The sequence below is a fragment of the Halichoeres trimaculatus genome, unplaced genomic scaffold (genome assembly GCF_033239565.1).
Source record: "Halichoeres trimaculatus isolate MK-OKI-2021-1 unplaced genomic scaffold, fHalTri1.1 fHalTri1_scaffold_16, whole genome shotgun sequence".
NCBI lineage: Eukaryota > Metazoa > Chordata > Actinopteri > Labriformes > Labridae > Halichoeres > Halichoeres trimaculatus.
Window position 1 is genome coordinate 20626736 of NW_027437194.1, and position 14881 is coordinate 20641616.

General features: G+C 37.9%; 1 protein-coding gene across 4 annotated transcripts in view; it reads right to left on the minus strand.

Moving 5' to 3' along the window:
- dnm1a (dynamin 1a) overlaps positions 1-14881 on the minus strand; it is a 58113-nt gene that overhangs the window by 3907 nt on the left and 39325 nt on the right. For 2 of the 4 annotated variants that reach the window (XM_074689815.1, XM_074689812.1), the window contains exons 16-21: positions 5508-5617; positions 4919-5030; positions 4344-4514; positions 2936-3177; positions 2515-2718; positions 1658-1694 (exon numbers count right to left, since the gene is read on the minus strand). In XM_074689815.1, coding sequence (XP_074545916.1) covers positions 1673-1694; positions 2515-2718; positions 2936-3177; positions 4344-4514; positions 4919-5030; positions 5508-5617 — 861 coding nt within the window. In that variant the 3' untranslated portion in view covers positions 1658-1672. The remainder of the gene's footprint in view (positions 1-1657; positions 1695-2514; positions 2719-2935; positions 3178-4343; positions 4515-4918; positions 5031-5507; positions 5618-14881) is intronic. The other 2 variants (XM_074689811.1, XM_074689810.1) reach the window with 1 other exon arrangement.

Consider the following 14881-nt stretch of genomic DNA (forward strand, 5'->3'; position numbering starts at 1 on the left):
ATGTTTACAAGCTCAAATTTTCATTGGCTTACTGTTTTTCAAAGTAATCTGGAAAAAACTGTTTGCTGGCCATAATACAGTCCAGCAAGCATTGGTGTAAGTTTGCTTACATTTCTGTTAGCATACTTATGTTACAGATTTGAACTTATATTGGTGTTTACATGCTTACATTCCTATTTGGGTGCTATTCACAAGGTTTTCTGGCAAAATTTCTGTTTGCTTACAAAGAATATGGTCTAGCTATCATAAGTGTTCGTTTACATTTCTGTTTGCTTACTAATATCCATGAGTTTTCTCTAGAATTACTGATACAAGCCATTATTTTGGTTTACTTTTGTTTTATTGACAGGATGACTAGCTAGTAATTCTGTCCAGCTAGCTTTGATGCTTGTTTGCTTACGTTTCTGTTTGTTCACTGACTTCAAATAGTCCTACTAAAATTTCTTTTTTGTTTGATGGCAAATTCACTTGTTTGCTAACTGATATTACAGATTTAGAAGCTTTATCTTTTTTCGCTTGCTTTCATTTTTGTTTTTTGCAAAAATTTTGTTTGCCAGTCAATAATTATGTTAAGCTAGTATTAGTGTTTGTTTTTTAACATCTCTTTTTGCTAACTACCATTACATATCCTTAGACAAAAATGACTGTTTTCATGCTAATATTTCAGTTTATTTGCTATCTGTATTATTTTGTGGCAAAAATCTGTTTCCCAGCTAAAAATTCTGTCGAGCTAGCATTTGCACTTATTTACTAACTTAACTTAGCTGTTAACGAGCTGTTTGCTTCCTATCTTCATTATTTTCTGTAAAAAATGACAGTTTAATTGCTTATAATTATGTTTTGCTAGCACTGATTTGCTAACATTCCTGTTTGTTGACTAACACTACACACTTTTACTAACATTCCTTTGTACAAGCTAATATTTTTGTTTGTTTGCTAATATCACAATTTCTGGCAATATCAACTGTTTGCTAGCTAACAATGCTATATTGCTAACCCTGATGTTTGTTTAAAATAATTCCTATTCATCAACTAATATTACAGATTTGTTCACTTATGTTACTGTTTACTAGATAATATTAAAAGCTCATTTATGCCAAGACTATTTATTGTATACTTCCAAACTGTAGTGTTATCCAAAAAGTGGTTGAGCACTAATCCAGGTAGGTAGTTGGTTTTAAACTGTCTCATTAAATGAAACCCAATTTTTTTTTGCCAATGTATTCAATAAAAAACAAGGGCCTCTTTAGCCGCTGCCTGCACTTGAGCTCCAAATTTCACAATGACATTAACAGTTACAATAACTGACATTACACAAACCACTTCAGTCATGGATCAGAATAATCACAATCACACAACAACTTCAACAATTAAGTATTAGACGTTTGAGTTGACCCAAGACAAACAGACACATTCTCACATTTCAGTACTCCTTCAATAAAAATAAGCATTTCAAAAAGGCTTAAAACCAATGCAAACACACACATCCACTGAGTTGGGTGTGTGTTTGCCCATGCAGCACTGAGTAATGAGACTTAAGAGAGGAAAATGACATGCTGCAAAAAAGATGCCCTCTGAAAAGAAGAGAAAGATGTGGATGGTTGTGATGATAAAGACGGACAGCACCCTGATGAAGACGTACAGTACCCTGACATACCAGAAATGTTTCTCCTCATTGGTTAGTGATTGTGATTCTGTAGAAGGAATCATAGTCATATGTGGGACAGAGGTGTGATGAGAAAAAGAGGGATGACGAGGAGGACAAGAGAAAAGATGTGCAACTGTTACAGAGCAGGAAAGGACCAAATGTCACGTGTGCTCAGCTCTCACTTTGACCGACCAAAAGCTTTCACTTTAAAAGATTCAGATTTAGAGTTTTGAGGGGATTTAGAGATCACACAGTGAGAGCTGTGCTCAGCAACGTTACAGTCTCCTCTGTTTAAAGAGCAAAGCTGCTACTCTGTGAATTCAGGATTGAAGAAACGTTAGCTAGCAGACAAACAGGCAAACACAAAGCACATTAAAAAGGTCTGGAAGCAGATATTAATGAACAGAGAAATCACACTTTTTGGCACATGGTGATAGCAATATCTAAGTCACATGAGGACAGTGGTGAAGTGAGTGTAAGGGGTGGACATGAGTGGAGTGTTTGCTTTAATTGGTGATGTTGACAGCATGTAGGATGTTTAAAAGAGGTGGCAGAGAGGTAGTTACACATATTTTTCCCAAACCAAGAGAAAAAGAAGATAAGATTTGTTTGGTTTAGTTTGTCTATCCATCTATTTTGGGATTTCTATAAATCTATTCTTCTATTAAACTACCCTCTATCACAACCAGATCTGTCTCACTGGCATTTACCTCCTTTATCCCCTCATCCAGGTGTCTTCACATCCCCCTTAGTAACAGAAATACCCACACTTCAGGTTGGATATCTTCTTTTGATATTTTTAGCTGAGGTTTGGATTCCAAAGTCCATGTAAGATATGCTAATATTTGGCCCATGTTCCTACTCACCTGGGGACACTTGGAGGTGCACGGTTTGGCCGGGAGGGCACGGTGGGCGGTGGCCCGCTGTAAGGGTCTGGAGAAGCCCCAGGGCGAGAGGGTACAGGGGGTCCTCCAGCAGGGGGAGGGCCAGGTGGAGGCCCACGAGAGACTGGACGACCTGGTGGTCCTGGTGGAGCCCGACGATTCGGAGTAGGGCTCGTGGCTGGGGACCTGTTTAAGTAGGGAGGAGAGGAACACATGAGCAAAAAGATGCTGGAGCAAGAAGAATAATCATACTGCTGTTTGATGTCGTTCTTCCATCTTATTTCCTGGCCTGAACACTATTAGTTTGTCTTAATCAAATAAACAAAATACATTGAAATTCAAATTGTGGAAAAAAATATGTACAATCTTATCATGTTAAGCAGACATTATTTCTGTGACTTACCTTCCTCCAGATCCACCACGCTGCACCTGCAGCCAGGAGTCATCCACAGGAGGTGGCATGGACGTGGTTACGGTGGTTGTGCTGATGTCACCGATAATGTTGAGGGCCTCCTTCAGCGCATGGTACATCCTCAGCATTTCATCTCGATGTTGCGCTTGCTCCTGAGACTCCTCCATCAGCGAGTTCTGGTCACCACACGAGTACAGCTGGGCCAGCAGATCAGCATTGATGAACTCTTTAGTCTGAACGACAAGAAAGAGATAAACTGTAAGAGACCCATTGGTAATTCACAATGAGGAAGAATTAGCAATATTTGGCAACAGTGACAAGGTAAAATATCCTTAAGCTGGTGTATTTACTTCTTAGCCAGCAGTTGACATCCTGACTGACATAATATGGCTAACATGATGAAAGCTAGGAATTTGTTTCCAAGAAAGGACTATAGCAAGAATAATGTTGCTTAGATAATTAAAGCTAGGAGTTAAAGCTTCTAATCTAGGAGTTTATTTCTTAGTTAACTTAGTGTGAAGCTAATGTAATGTTGCTAATGTAATGCATCTTATGTTATGTAGCAGAAAGGGTTAATGTCTCTGCTTAGTGATTACTTTTAAGCTAATGTAATGAGTAGCTAACTAAATGTAGCTAATGTAAAGTAGCAAGAAAATTAACATATTTGCTAGGAGTTTCCTTCCTTGCTAGCCTAATGTGTAGCTAACGTAGCATAGCTAATGTAACAAGTGAGAAGTGTACTCAGCACTTTTATGTATCTAATGTTATGTAGCAAGAAAGAGTTAACTTCTTAGAAGATTACTCCATTGTTAGTGTATTGTGTAGCTATCTTGGTAAGGCTAAGGCAAGGTGCCAAATAGTTAACATCTTAGCTATAAGTTAACTTAGCTAACATGATGTAGCTTATGTAATGAAGCATAAATGAGCAAACATCTTAGCTAGGAGCTAATATTGCTTAGCTAATGTTATGTCGCAAGGAGTTAACATCTCAGCTAAAAGCTAAATTAGTTGTGTAGCTATCTTGGTAAAACTAATGTAGCAAGGAAGGAGTTACCTTCTTAGTTAAGAGTTAACTTCTTAATTAACATGCTGTAGCTAATAAAATAAAGCATTAAAGAATTAACTTTTTAGGTAGAAGTTCACATTTTTTCTAACGTATTGTGTCAAGCAATGTTTTCTTTCTTAGCAAATATGCTGTGCTACATGAAATAACTTGGTTTTACTTGAGTCCGCTTTTTTTCGTTAGTCCAGAGCTGGACAAATTTTTACAGATTTGTCAGTTTTCATCATTTTTATAACTTAAAACCTGAAAAACACAAACATGATTTAAGTAATTGAGCTTTTTTACCCCCCATTATGACCCAAGAAGAAAACAGTGTGAATTTGGTAAATGACTTACATTGTTAATCATGAGATGCATGATGGTCTTTGGCATCAAGTCGCGGACTGTCTTGTTGACAATGGCCATGTAGGAGTCAACCAGGTTGCGGATGGTCTCTACCTGTCGCTCCAGTTGTGGATCCATGCTGTGCATTAAGTTGTCAGAGCCATTTTCATCGCCACCATCACTCTGTGGAGGGCAAATTCAAAGAGTTTTAGTTTAGGTCCAGAAAAGAAAAGTTAGAAATGAAAGGGCTGTATTTAGCTTTAATAGATTAAAAAACTGTGATTCTTGCTTTGCTTGTATTTTTTCAGAATGAGACAACTGGAAATCTGTGATGTTGAAGATGAAAAATCTGATCAAAGACATAAATATGAAGAGGACATACCTTTCCTTCCTTATCCTTTAATGTGAGACAGTGATGAAGATTGAACATTGAAAGAAGACACATGAAGTGTCACAAAAGAGACTTCACATGAAAAGACTCCAATACACTTAAAAATGTAGACAACTTACATGAAACAAGAAAATGTAGGCTCTTTTTGTGTTTGTTTTGTAAAAATCACAGTAGAAAAAAAATTCAACTGTCTTACCACAACACGTTCAGGGTAAACTCCAGCTCTGAGGAAGGAGGCTTTCCAGGCATCCACGTCCTCCTGACTCTCACAGGCCAACTCCAGCTGACGGTAGTCCTTGTACACATTCCTGTGACATAGGAAAAATAAGAGCAACACATGCTTATGAAATGTAGCAAGAAGTTAACACTTATCCAGGGGTTAAGTTCTTATTTAACATAAAGTAGCTAACGTCATGTAGCAAGGAAGAGTAAATATCTTAGCTTGTAGCTCACTTCTTTGCTAATGTGTTGTGTAGCTAGCTTGGGTAATGTAGCAAGACTGAGCATTATGAAGCTCATGTACAAAAGCAAGATGAAGTCAACTTCTTAGTCGTTGAGGTGTTTACTACTCAGCTAACTTAATTTAGCTAATGTAGCAAGGGTGAGCCTCTTAGCTAGAAGCTGCTGTAACGTGTCATGCATCATTTTCTTTAACATGCAGCTTAAACTGCAGTTTTGTCTTGCTTGACTGCATTGTTTTTTAGCTTGTGTTAGCTAAAAGGAAAAGCAGCTTTGCGCACATTTTAAACAACATTATGATTATTATCATTATTTTTCTTGGTTACCTTTGTTCAGTGTTGAACAGGGCAAAGATGTGCTTGCTGGACATGAAGCCTTTCTCCACATCACGCAGCTTCAGGTTGTCCACCTGCAGCATGTACTTCTTCTCTTTCTCCTGCAGGGGGCGACAGAGAAACAAGTTTTTTGCATGATCAGGAGAGGAGAAAGAGACTGACTTTTCTCAATGGAGGAGGAATTACTTTACAGCCTTACAGGATCTGCTCAGGTATTTTACACTGGCCCAGAATCATTAAAAGCTGGTTCATTTCATATTTAATACATGTTCTGGACATCTGTAGCATTAGTGTGAAAATCAGATGGAGAGAATTGATTTGATAATGTATATACAAAGACAGAAGAAGGGGAATAAGATGAAAAGTTCAAGGAAATCCGAAGTAAAATTCTGATTAAAAAATAAAAAAAACATTAACAGCAGAAAAAAAAGAGAGGAAAAGAGGAATGGGAAAGTTGTACCCAATCCTCAAGTCTGTGGTTTTGATTACAGTTGTGCAGACTACAAAAAGGGGGGTGAGCAACAAATGAGAAACACACACTACAGACAGAGAGGGAGAGAGAAATGCATCCCTGTGTAAAAACCTCTTGTACTTGTAAAACTGCACACAACATATGACAACCAGACATCCAACTATTTATGAATCAGAGCCTCAAAGTTAGTCAGCTCAGCTGGGCACACGCCAATACGCACATTCCCTCCCTTTCAATCCCAGAATCTCTTACTCTCTTTTGAACACACACACACACACACACACACACACACACACACACACACACACACACACACACACACACACACACACACACACACACACACACACACACACACACACAGTCAAAAGACGCTTACCCTCACAGACACACACATGTGTTGTGGTTTAACTCCTTAAAGTCTATTGTTCCACGGTGACGTTTCTTCACCCAGGCTACTTTTGGATGTGTGTGAATGTTTTACAAAGACAATAAAAGTGCTATTTAAAAAAAAGAAGTGGAGCCAAAAATAGTGTAGGGTGAGCGGGTTTACACACACACACACACACACACACACACTCATACACACTCACTACTTTGGTTGCAAACAGCACCTTTGAGCATACTCTCTAACTAACCTTAAAACCATCTGGATGGCTAACCACAGGCCGGCCCTGCCCAGCCCAGTGTGTGTGTGACACAGAGTGTGTGTGTGTGTGTGTAAAAGAAACAGAGTTTATGTGTGTGTGACAAAGAAACACAGCAAGACAGGGGGTTTTGTACGTGTGTGTGTGTGTGTGTGTGTGTGTGTGTGTGTGTGTGTGTGTGTGTGTGTGTGTGTGTGTGTGTGTGTGTGTGTGTGTGTGTGTGAGACCAAACTTCTTCATCAAAGGATTTATGACCTGTGCAGCCAAATGGTCGTATCCCTAAATGCATGTAAAACTCTCCCTCTTTCTCACAAACACACACACACACTTGCACATAAACACACACACACACATTTGGCATCAGCAGCACACCCAGGTGTCCACTCTATAAAAAATAAAACCCAAACAAGCAGACTGCTGACATCATCATTTAGTGCGACTATAAGGGTAAAGAAGTCCCCGTCTTGCGTCTCGAGGTTTGTTCACTTTTTCTTCATCTTTGCCTTCCCTCTCTTTTTTTTTTTCTTCCTTTTTTCCCCTTGTTCACTCGCTCTCTGGCTTTCCCTCTCCCTGGGAGTGAGCAACCTTGGACTGATTCATACATTTTCCTCTCCTCTGGCCAGTAAATCCAGTCAGGAGAGTTGGAAAAGGGGGAGGAGGGGAGGGTATGAGTGTGTGCATGATGTGGGGAAAGTACAGAGAGAGTGAGGAAAAGCAGGGGCAGAAAGGCAAAATTAAAGAAAATTCATAATAGCAACACAATAAATTCAATAAGATGCATTTCTGTTTCTGATTATAAGAATAAGTGTGTCTGAAAATTTGAAAATAAGATTTGATGCAATTAAAAACAAAAGAAAACAGCACATATGTACAGATCCTGCCCACATCTGTCAGCTGATCTGCATGTTTTCCATCTGTCAATCAGCCCATCTCGTATGTTTGTGTGCGTTAAATGTCTGTGTGTAGTAGTGTTGAGAGAAGTCTTTGGGAATTGAGTGCTTTCACATATGCTCCCATAAAAGCCAGTCAGCTACAGCGCGCCAACTTACAGATTTCAGACATTGAACACACACACACTCAGACTCGAGAGAAAACAAACATTCAGATGCACACGACACGCACGAGCATTATGAGTTACATGTGTATGAAGCACAAGCACACACTGTATTTGACCCTTTATGTGCAGAGTTTCAATTCTTTGTGACTCAGAGTTCAGAGGAGAGAAACACAAAAACTAACACTGCTGATTGAGAAAGGATATGTGAGATTAAATCTACCTTTTCTATGAGACTTAAACTTCTTTACAGCAGTGCAAGATTTTTACATTCTAGGAGCAAAAACTTCAACAAACAATATGTTTCTCAGTGAACAAAGTTTGGCACAGAAATGTTCCCCCTTAATATGATTCTTTTTTAAAATCTAATATTATACCAGTGCTGATACTTAGACTTCATTTCTGTCCAATAGCAAGTACTTCATTTTGACACACATATTAAAAACATGTAGAAAATTGGTTATCAGGTTGTGATCGTTGTTGTTTCACCTGGTACGGCAAGCCCAGGATGTTCAGCCTCTTGTCACTTTGGAGCATACACATGTAGAGGACTGTATCACAGTTTCATTCACAGTTTCAGGTCCATTGGCTTCTTTTTTCTTTCTTTCTTTCTCAACTTTTCTGTCATATAAAGGCATTATTCTCCCACAAAATTGAACCCTAGGTTGATACACTTAGCATAAATCTATTATAAATTTTTTACCAATTAACCAAATTGCTTACACACTTACATTACTCTGATTTTTTTTGTTGTTGTAATTTATTGTCATTTTTGACTCACTTTGTGTTGTTAGAAGAAATGATAGCTGGCTAAAATAAGCACTGCTTAGCTAATAGCAATTTTAACTTACTATTTTTCAAGTTGCTAAACATTGTGATAGCTAGTTTACAGTATCTCTACAGAAGTGTTAGCTGCCTAAAGCTAACTGTCTACCTATAGCTAAGCAATTGATTAACCAGCAAACATTACTCTTAGCCAAGTATTGCTACCATTAGCTAGCTTTCATTACTTTTGTTAGTTTGCTAGCTTACACTACTGTTGGCATAGTACCACTGTTAGCTTTCATTATTTTTAGCAAAAGAAGTTTGACACAACTTAATGAATGACATGTCTTATTCTTGTTTCTTCTCACTGCTGCCCCCTATCCTTTTTTAAAACTGTTGTTTGAGACTGCCTGATTTTATTTGTATCCACTTTATTGTCCCTTGTATCTTGGCACCAATGCAAATAAGTGGACTCCCTACACGCTCCTTTTTTTTGAAGGATTTATAAACAAATATATGAATGAAACTGGTATTTGGCACAATGTGCCTTTATGGTTCATTTCAAACCAGTATATCAAACTCCGGCAAAAGGGTTTTTTAAATGCCTTTTTTATTATACATTACACAAAATCTAACTCTGCTCTGTACAACACATCTAAAGAGTTTATGGTATTCTGGAGTATCTTAACTAGAGGCACTTGTTTTTATTTTACTTCTGACACTGACATTTCTTTTAAACTTAAGGATTATTTTGTTAGCTAAGACAATTTTACCATTTCGTAAAGTTCATAGCCTACTTTATCAGTTCTGGAGTGCATTGAAAGAGCAGTGTCATGCTAACAATAGTCTTTTTTCTAAAAGGATATCGCTTAGGGGAAACATATCACAAATGCTAATGCCAACATTCAGTCAGTATCTTGCTAGTCTTTTGTTTGTGAAATTTCAATTGATATTAGCGAGCGAAATAACTTTACATTGCTATAGGTAAAAGTAGCTAATGAACAGTAGCACTACAGCAATGTTAGCTAGCCAACAAACTTAATAGTCGTAATGATAAATAGTTAATACAGGCACTACTTAGCTACAGCAAAGTTAGCGAGCCAACCAACTTTACTTTGCTTGAATTAATAATAGATAGCTTTGGGTAGCACTTTTTAGCTAAGAGTAGTTTTAGCTAGCTAACTAAGTTTAGGTTGCTAGAATTGATGACAGGCAGCTAACAGTAGAATAATTTAGTTGATGGAAATATTATAAAAACTGAAACTTTCAACTGTTCACAGTAATGAACAGATAAACTGTTGCATTTAAGGCTTATGTACATCACCCAGTCATGTGATGTCTAGCCAATCAGATAGTGTAGTGGGCGGGACATTAGAGTAGCACGTAGCACCACCCTATGTTCTAAACATACAAAGTGCTAAAAACGGCAAATTCCGAGTGTCCACTTGAATTCTTCATTATTTTTAGTTATTCAGTTGATGAGTTTTGCCCATATAAGGGCATGGTGGACTTGACTGACAGGAGGGTACCCTGCACACCGTTGATACAGATAACTTGCCAAATTGTCAATGCTGCCCCTGGATTGACTCTTTTTTTGTTGGTACCGCTAACATTTTTATACCCTCTCTCTCACACATGCTCACACACATATATGGCTGCCCAGGGAGTGCTCTTGGTATGGTATTCAACCTGTGGTGTTTGGAGCAAAGCACTTTCCATGGTTTTGTTTTGCTTGTGAGTAATAGCCGCCTCATTATGAGAAGCCAGAGGAAGTTCACTTCTGGATTCATAAAGGCACTTCACTGCTCTGCAAACCGTCCAACAAAGAGCCTCAGAGACTCACACTCGTTCAAAAGTGGATGAAAAATGGCTCTAACGCACACAGTGAAATGCTACAGCATGTATAAACACCAGACACACGTGCACATGTTGGTGGGGGCATTACATAAACCATTCCAATTAACACTCTGAAACAAATCTGAGTAGTTTGATTGGCTACACCAAGAGGATAGTTTTTATAGCATCCATGTTGTTTTAAGAGACTTTATATCTTTGTGTGTGTGTGTGTGTGTGTGTGTGTGTGTGTGTGTGTGTGTGTGTGTGTGTGTGTGTGTGTGTGTGTGTGTGTGGTAGAGTATATGTTGAAGGGAGTCTGATAGAAAAGTCCTGGTGACTTGGGCCATGCATCAAAGAGTTGCGGAGAAGCCGCACGGCATCTGGGAGCAATAACGTTGCCTCTAACCCTTCATTACCACAAAGACTGGGCCCTGGGTGGCAGCCAATGGCAATTTTCACAACCCTCCTCCTCACCTCCCTTCGTTTTTCTTTCCCTCCATTCTTCTACCATTGGCCCATTGAGCTTTGAAAAAAAGAATTAAACACAGAGAGCATTTCTGCGATTCTTACACAGTGAGGAAAAGGAAAGACACTAAAAAGGATGGCATTAGCGGAGCTGAGAGGATTTGTGGGAAGCTTGTTTAGAGTCTCAACATTTAGTGAAGTTAAAAAAAAAAAAACGCTTAACAAGTTTTAACAAATGGTAGATATCGCTGAGTCTACTTCAAATTCAAAATCCCACTAATGCATGCAGAAATCTGTTGGGTCTGTGAGTAATGTGTCTTTGAAAAGCAGCATCTGAAGACGCTTAATTGGATTAAATGCTGTTTGGATGTTTTTTTAAGTAAAACCACATGTTGCAAAAATAAATTTAGGATCAGCAGAAAATTTAACTGGGAGAATAAGAATTCAGGACAGCCAGACTGAATCTCCCATGGTACGAGTTATAAAAACACACAGCTGTTGGTGAGTCATTAAGCTACAAGACTGAGCACTTTTGCTCATGACAAATTACCTCCAGCCAGTGCCTTCACTCTCAGATATTTCCTATATCATGGGAAGTGCTAATGATTAAGTTGCTCAAAAAAGAAAAGTGAAGCTCATGTGTCAAGTGCAAAACTTGGTAAGTCTCATCCGACACCGAAAAGCAACAGTTTTTATGCTTGGTTTAGCACTTCCCGTGGGAACAACACAAATAAACACATAGAAAGGAAGCGTGGTGTCCACATGACAATGACACATTCAGACCACAGTCCGGTCAAGTATCCTGGCAGGTCAGTGATACCTTCCTGTTTAGCAGCTAATTGCCAAGCAGTTAATTATCTGCTCTGTGTTTTACTTCAGGAGAAGGTCAGTGTAACAACCCAGAGGGTGATCTGGGACATGTGATCAATCACCGGTGACCACCAAAGAGTAGAAGAAGATGGGAGGAGGGGAGGCGCTGACAACGTAAACACGTGAAAACCACAGCAGGTTTAAGGACTGCTGTCTAACAGAGGATTATGGGTCTGGTAAACTTGAGGGACATTGTGGCATAAAAGCCATGCAAAAAATCAATCTCAAAAGATAAGGTGAAATTATACATTACATAAAATCTGCTCTGAAAACACATCTAAAGAGTTTATGGTATTCTGGAGTACTTTAACTAGAGGCAGTTACTTTTATTTAACTTCTGATGCTGACTTTTGTGATAAACTTACAGATTAGTTTGTTAGCTTAGACAATTTTACCATTTACTAAAGTTCATAGACTACTTTATCTGTTTTGGAGTGCACTGAAAGAACAGAGCAATCCGCTACCTACATTTTTTGTTGTGGTTGTTTTTTAAGGATATCACTTAGTGGAAACATATCACAAATGCTAATGCCAACATTGAATCAATATCTTGCTAGTCTTTCTATTTCTGTGGAATTTCAATTGATATTAGCGAGTGAAATAACTTTACGTTGCTATAGGTAATAGTAGCTCGTTACCAGTAGAACTACAGCAATGCTAGCTAGCCAACAAACTTAATACTTAATGACTTAAGTGACAACAAATACAGGCACTTTTTAGCTACAGCAAAATTTGTTAGCTTACCAACTTTACTTGCTTGAATCAATAACAGACAGCTTTGGATAGCACTTTTTAGCTAAGAGTAGTTTTAGCTAGCTAACTAAGTTTAGGTTGCTAAAAGTGATGACAGATGACTAACAGCACAATAACTTAGTTTACAGAAATTTTGGCTAACAAACTATTTTTGCAATGCTATAAGCTAACAACAGTAGCAGAACTTAGCAAACAGCAATTTCAACTAGCTAGTTGATTTTAAGTTGCTATGCATTACGATAGCTAGCTGGAAGTTAAAGTATTTAGCCAACAGCAATTCTTACTAGCTTATTATTATCATTTTTATTTTCGTTATTTTTTGCTGGGCTTTTTATGCCTTTGATTGCAGAGAATAGAAATGTGGATGGAGTAGGAAACAAGATGAGAGTAGGGAATAGCATGTGGAAATGGCACAGGTTGGATTCGATCAACATTAAGTTAGTTGGCTAGCTTACATTACTGTTACCAAAGCAGCGCTACTGTTAGCTAACTATCATTACTACTTGCAAATGAAGAACAGTCATGTTACAGCTTTATTATTAGTTCAGAGATTTTTCTAGGGCACTGTTTAGTGCTACAGAGTTTTACAAAGCTGGGGTTATCAGTGGGCTCAGAGCAGTTGCAAACTTTGAGGGAAAGGGGTGGAAATGGAGTTAAAATAAAAGTCAATTTAAAGCATTGCTCCTGACAATAAAATCAGCAAGGTTTTTAAATTTGGGATTTAAACAGAGCCAATGTTAGCGATTGTATTATACAGTTATGTGTGATGGTTGAAATCAGAGGGTAGAGTTGAAGTTATTCTCTGAAAACTGCTATACTAAATAAAATTTACTAACTTGCCTACTTACTTAAGGAATTAATGTGTTGTTTGTGCCAACAACAACAAGTTATAGGATGATTGTCTAATCATGTAATCATGTAATCCTCAATATGCTCACACATAAGAGTCATTTCATCATAGCCTGCATGAGTAAAATAAAGTACAACCTAAATTAACTGTTGAAGTATTTTTTATAGAGAAGTGACTGCCATAATACCATATTTTCACTCCTAAATATAACTCGTCCTGGAAACTACACAGAGGGTATGTTTGGATGTAGTGTATTTTTATGACATGACTGTGCAGCTGTGTAACAGCAGGCAGTTTCACAGGTTGAAAGAGATTTTCTGTTTTACAGTGATTCTACTTCTGTTAAACTTATTCAACAGGTTAATCTCTCATTAATGTTAAAAACTCAAATCTCTCATTCTCTTGTAGAATAGTCATACACTATGAAAGCATAACAATGTGATATACTCATACAAAAGATTCATGAATATAGGAAATTGTATTTTTTTCTGAAGAATGTGTCATAAATGTGTCATATTCAGTTATCTCTACATGTCTGTGAATCCTCCTTCAAAGAAAGCAAAGAGCCTGCAGATTCTCATACACACGTCAAAATTACCATTCACACACACTGATGCGTAGCGTTTATGCCACATGCCAAAAGACATTAAGTGCACATCAGTGTGGTTTCTCTTTTCATCTGTTTTCTGAGTCTAATGCCAGAGTTTGCTTCTTTAATGATTTTCATACAGACGTATTCTGGACGACAACAAAGAGGAAAAATAATTTCCTGAAAGAACAACACACATCCATCATTTATCTCATAAATCAGGCAGGGTAGACTTGACTGATCCACAAACCAGTCTGCGTACGTCCCCGACTCCCCCTGATATGAAGCAGTTGATTTTTGTTTTCTTTAACATCCTGAAAGCCCTCATTTTTATCTTTTCACCAACAAAAATATGATAGTAGACATTTTTTAACCAGATTTCTCAGCATTATCACCATTAGTCTTTTTTTTTCTTTTAATTTACCTCCAAGGTTCTCACATCATAACTGCATCCAGCAGCAGGGGAGATGGGGAAGTCAACCACTAGCTTTTATTAGCAAGGAGAAAGAAGTATTGGTACTTAAAGGTCCCAATTTATGTGGTAATAAATATATATTTCTTAATAATAAGATCTCAAAGTTTTTCAGTTTAACATTTATTTCTCAATATATAAACTTGCAATGCTGTGTTCATGTCCTGTAGGAAAATTGTCTACTCTCTCACTCCCTCATAGTCACAAAGATGTGTTTAGGTACCTATCTAAGAACCTAATAAATTACCCATTTCTATCTCAAAGTGCCCTCTAGTATTATTGAACCAAGCTCTCTGGAAGCCTCCTTTACTGTTGTCGTGCTACAACGTTATGTTCCTCTTTAAAACAACAAATTTACCCCTAAAGAGATTTACCAACTTGTGATGTCACACATTGAGCAGCTCTCATGGTGTTCTCACTGACCCTGACAGCAACACACCTTTACCTCTAGATATGCACACCCTTAATTTTGACCCTAAACATCTCAACTTCATATTTATTTTCAAAATATGAAAAGCATCATACCACTTCTTTAAATCCCAGCTGACCACAGCACTATTTTTTTGGTGAATATCTGGAATTTCTTGGACAG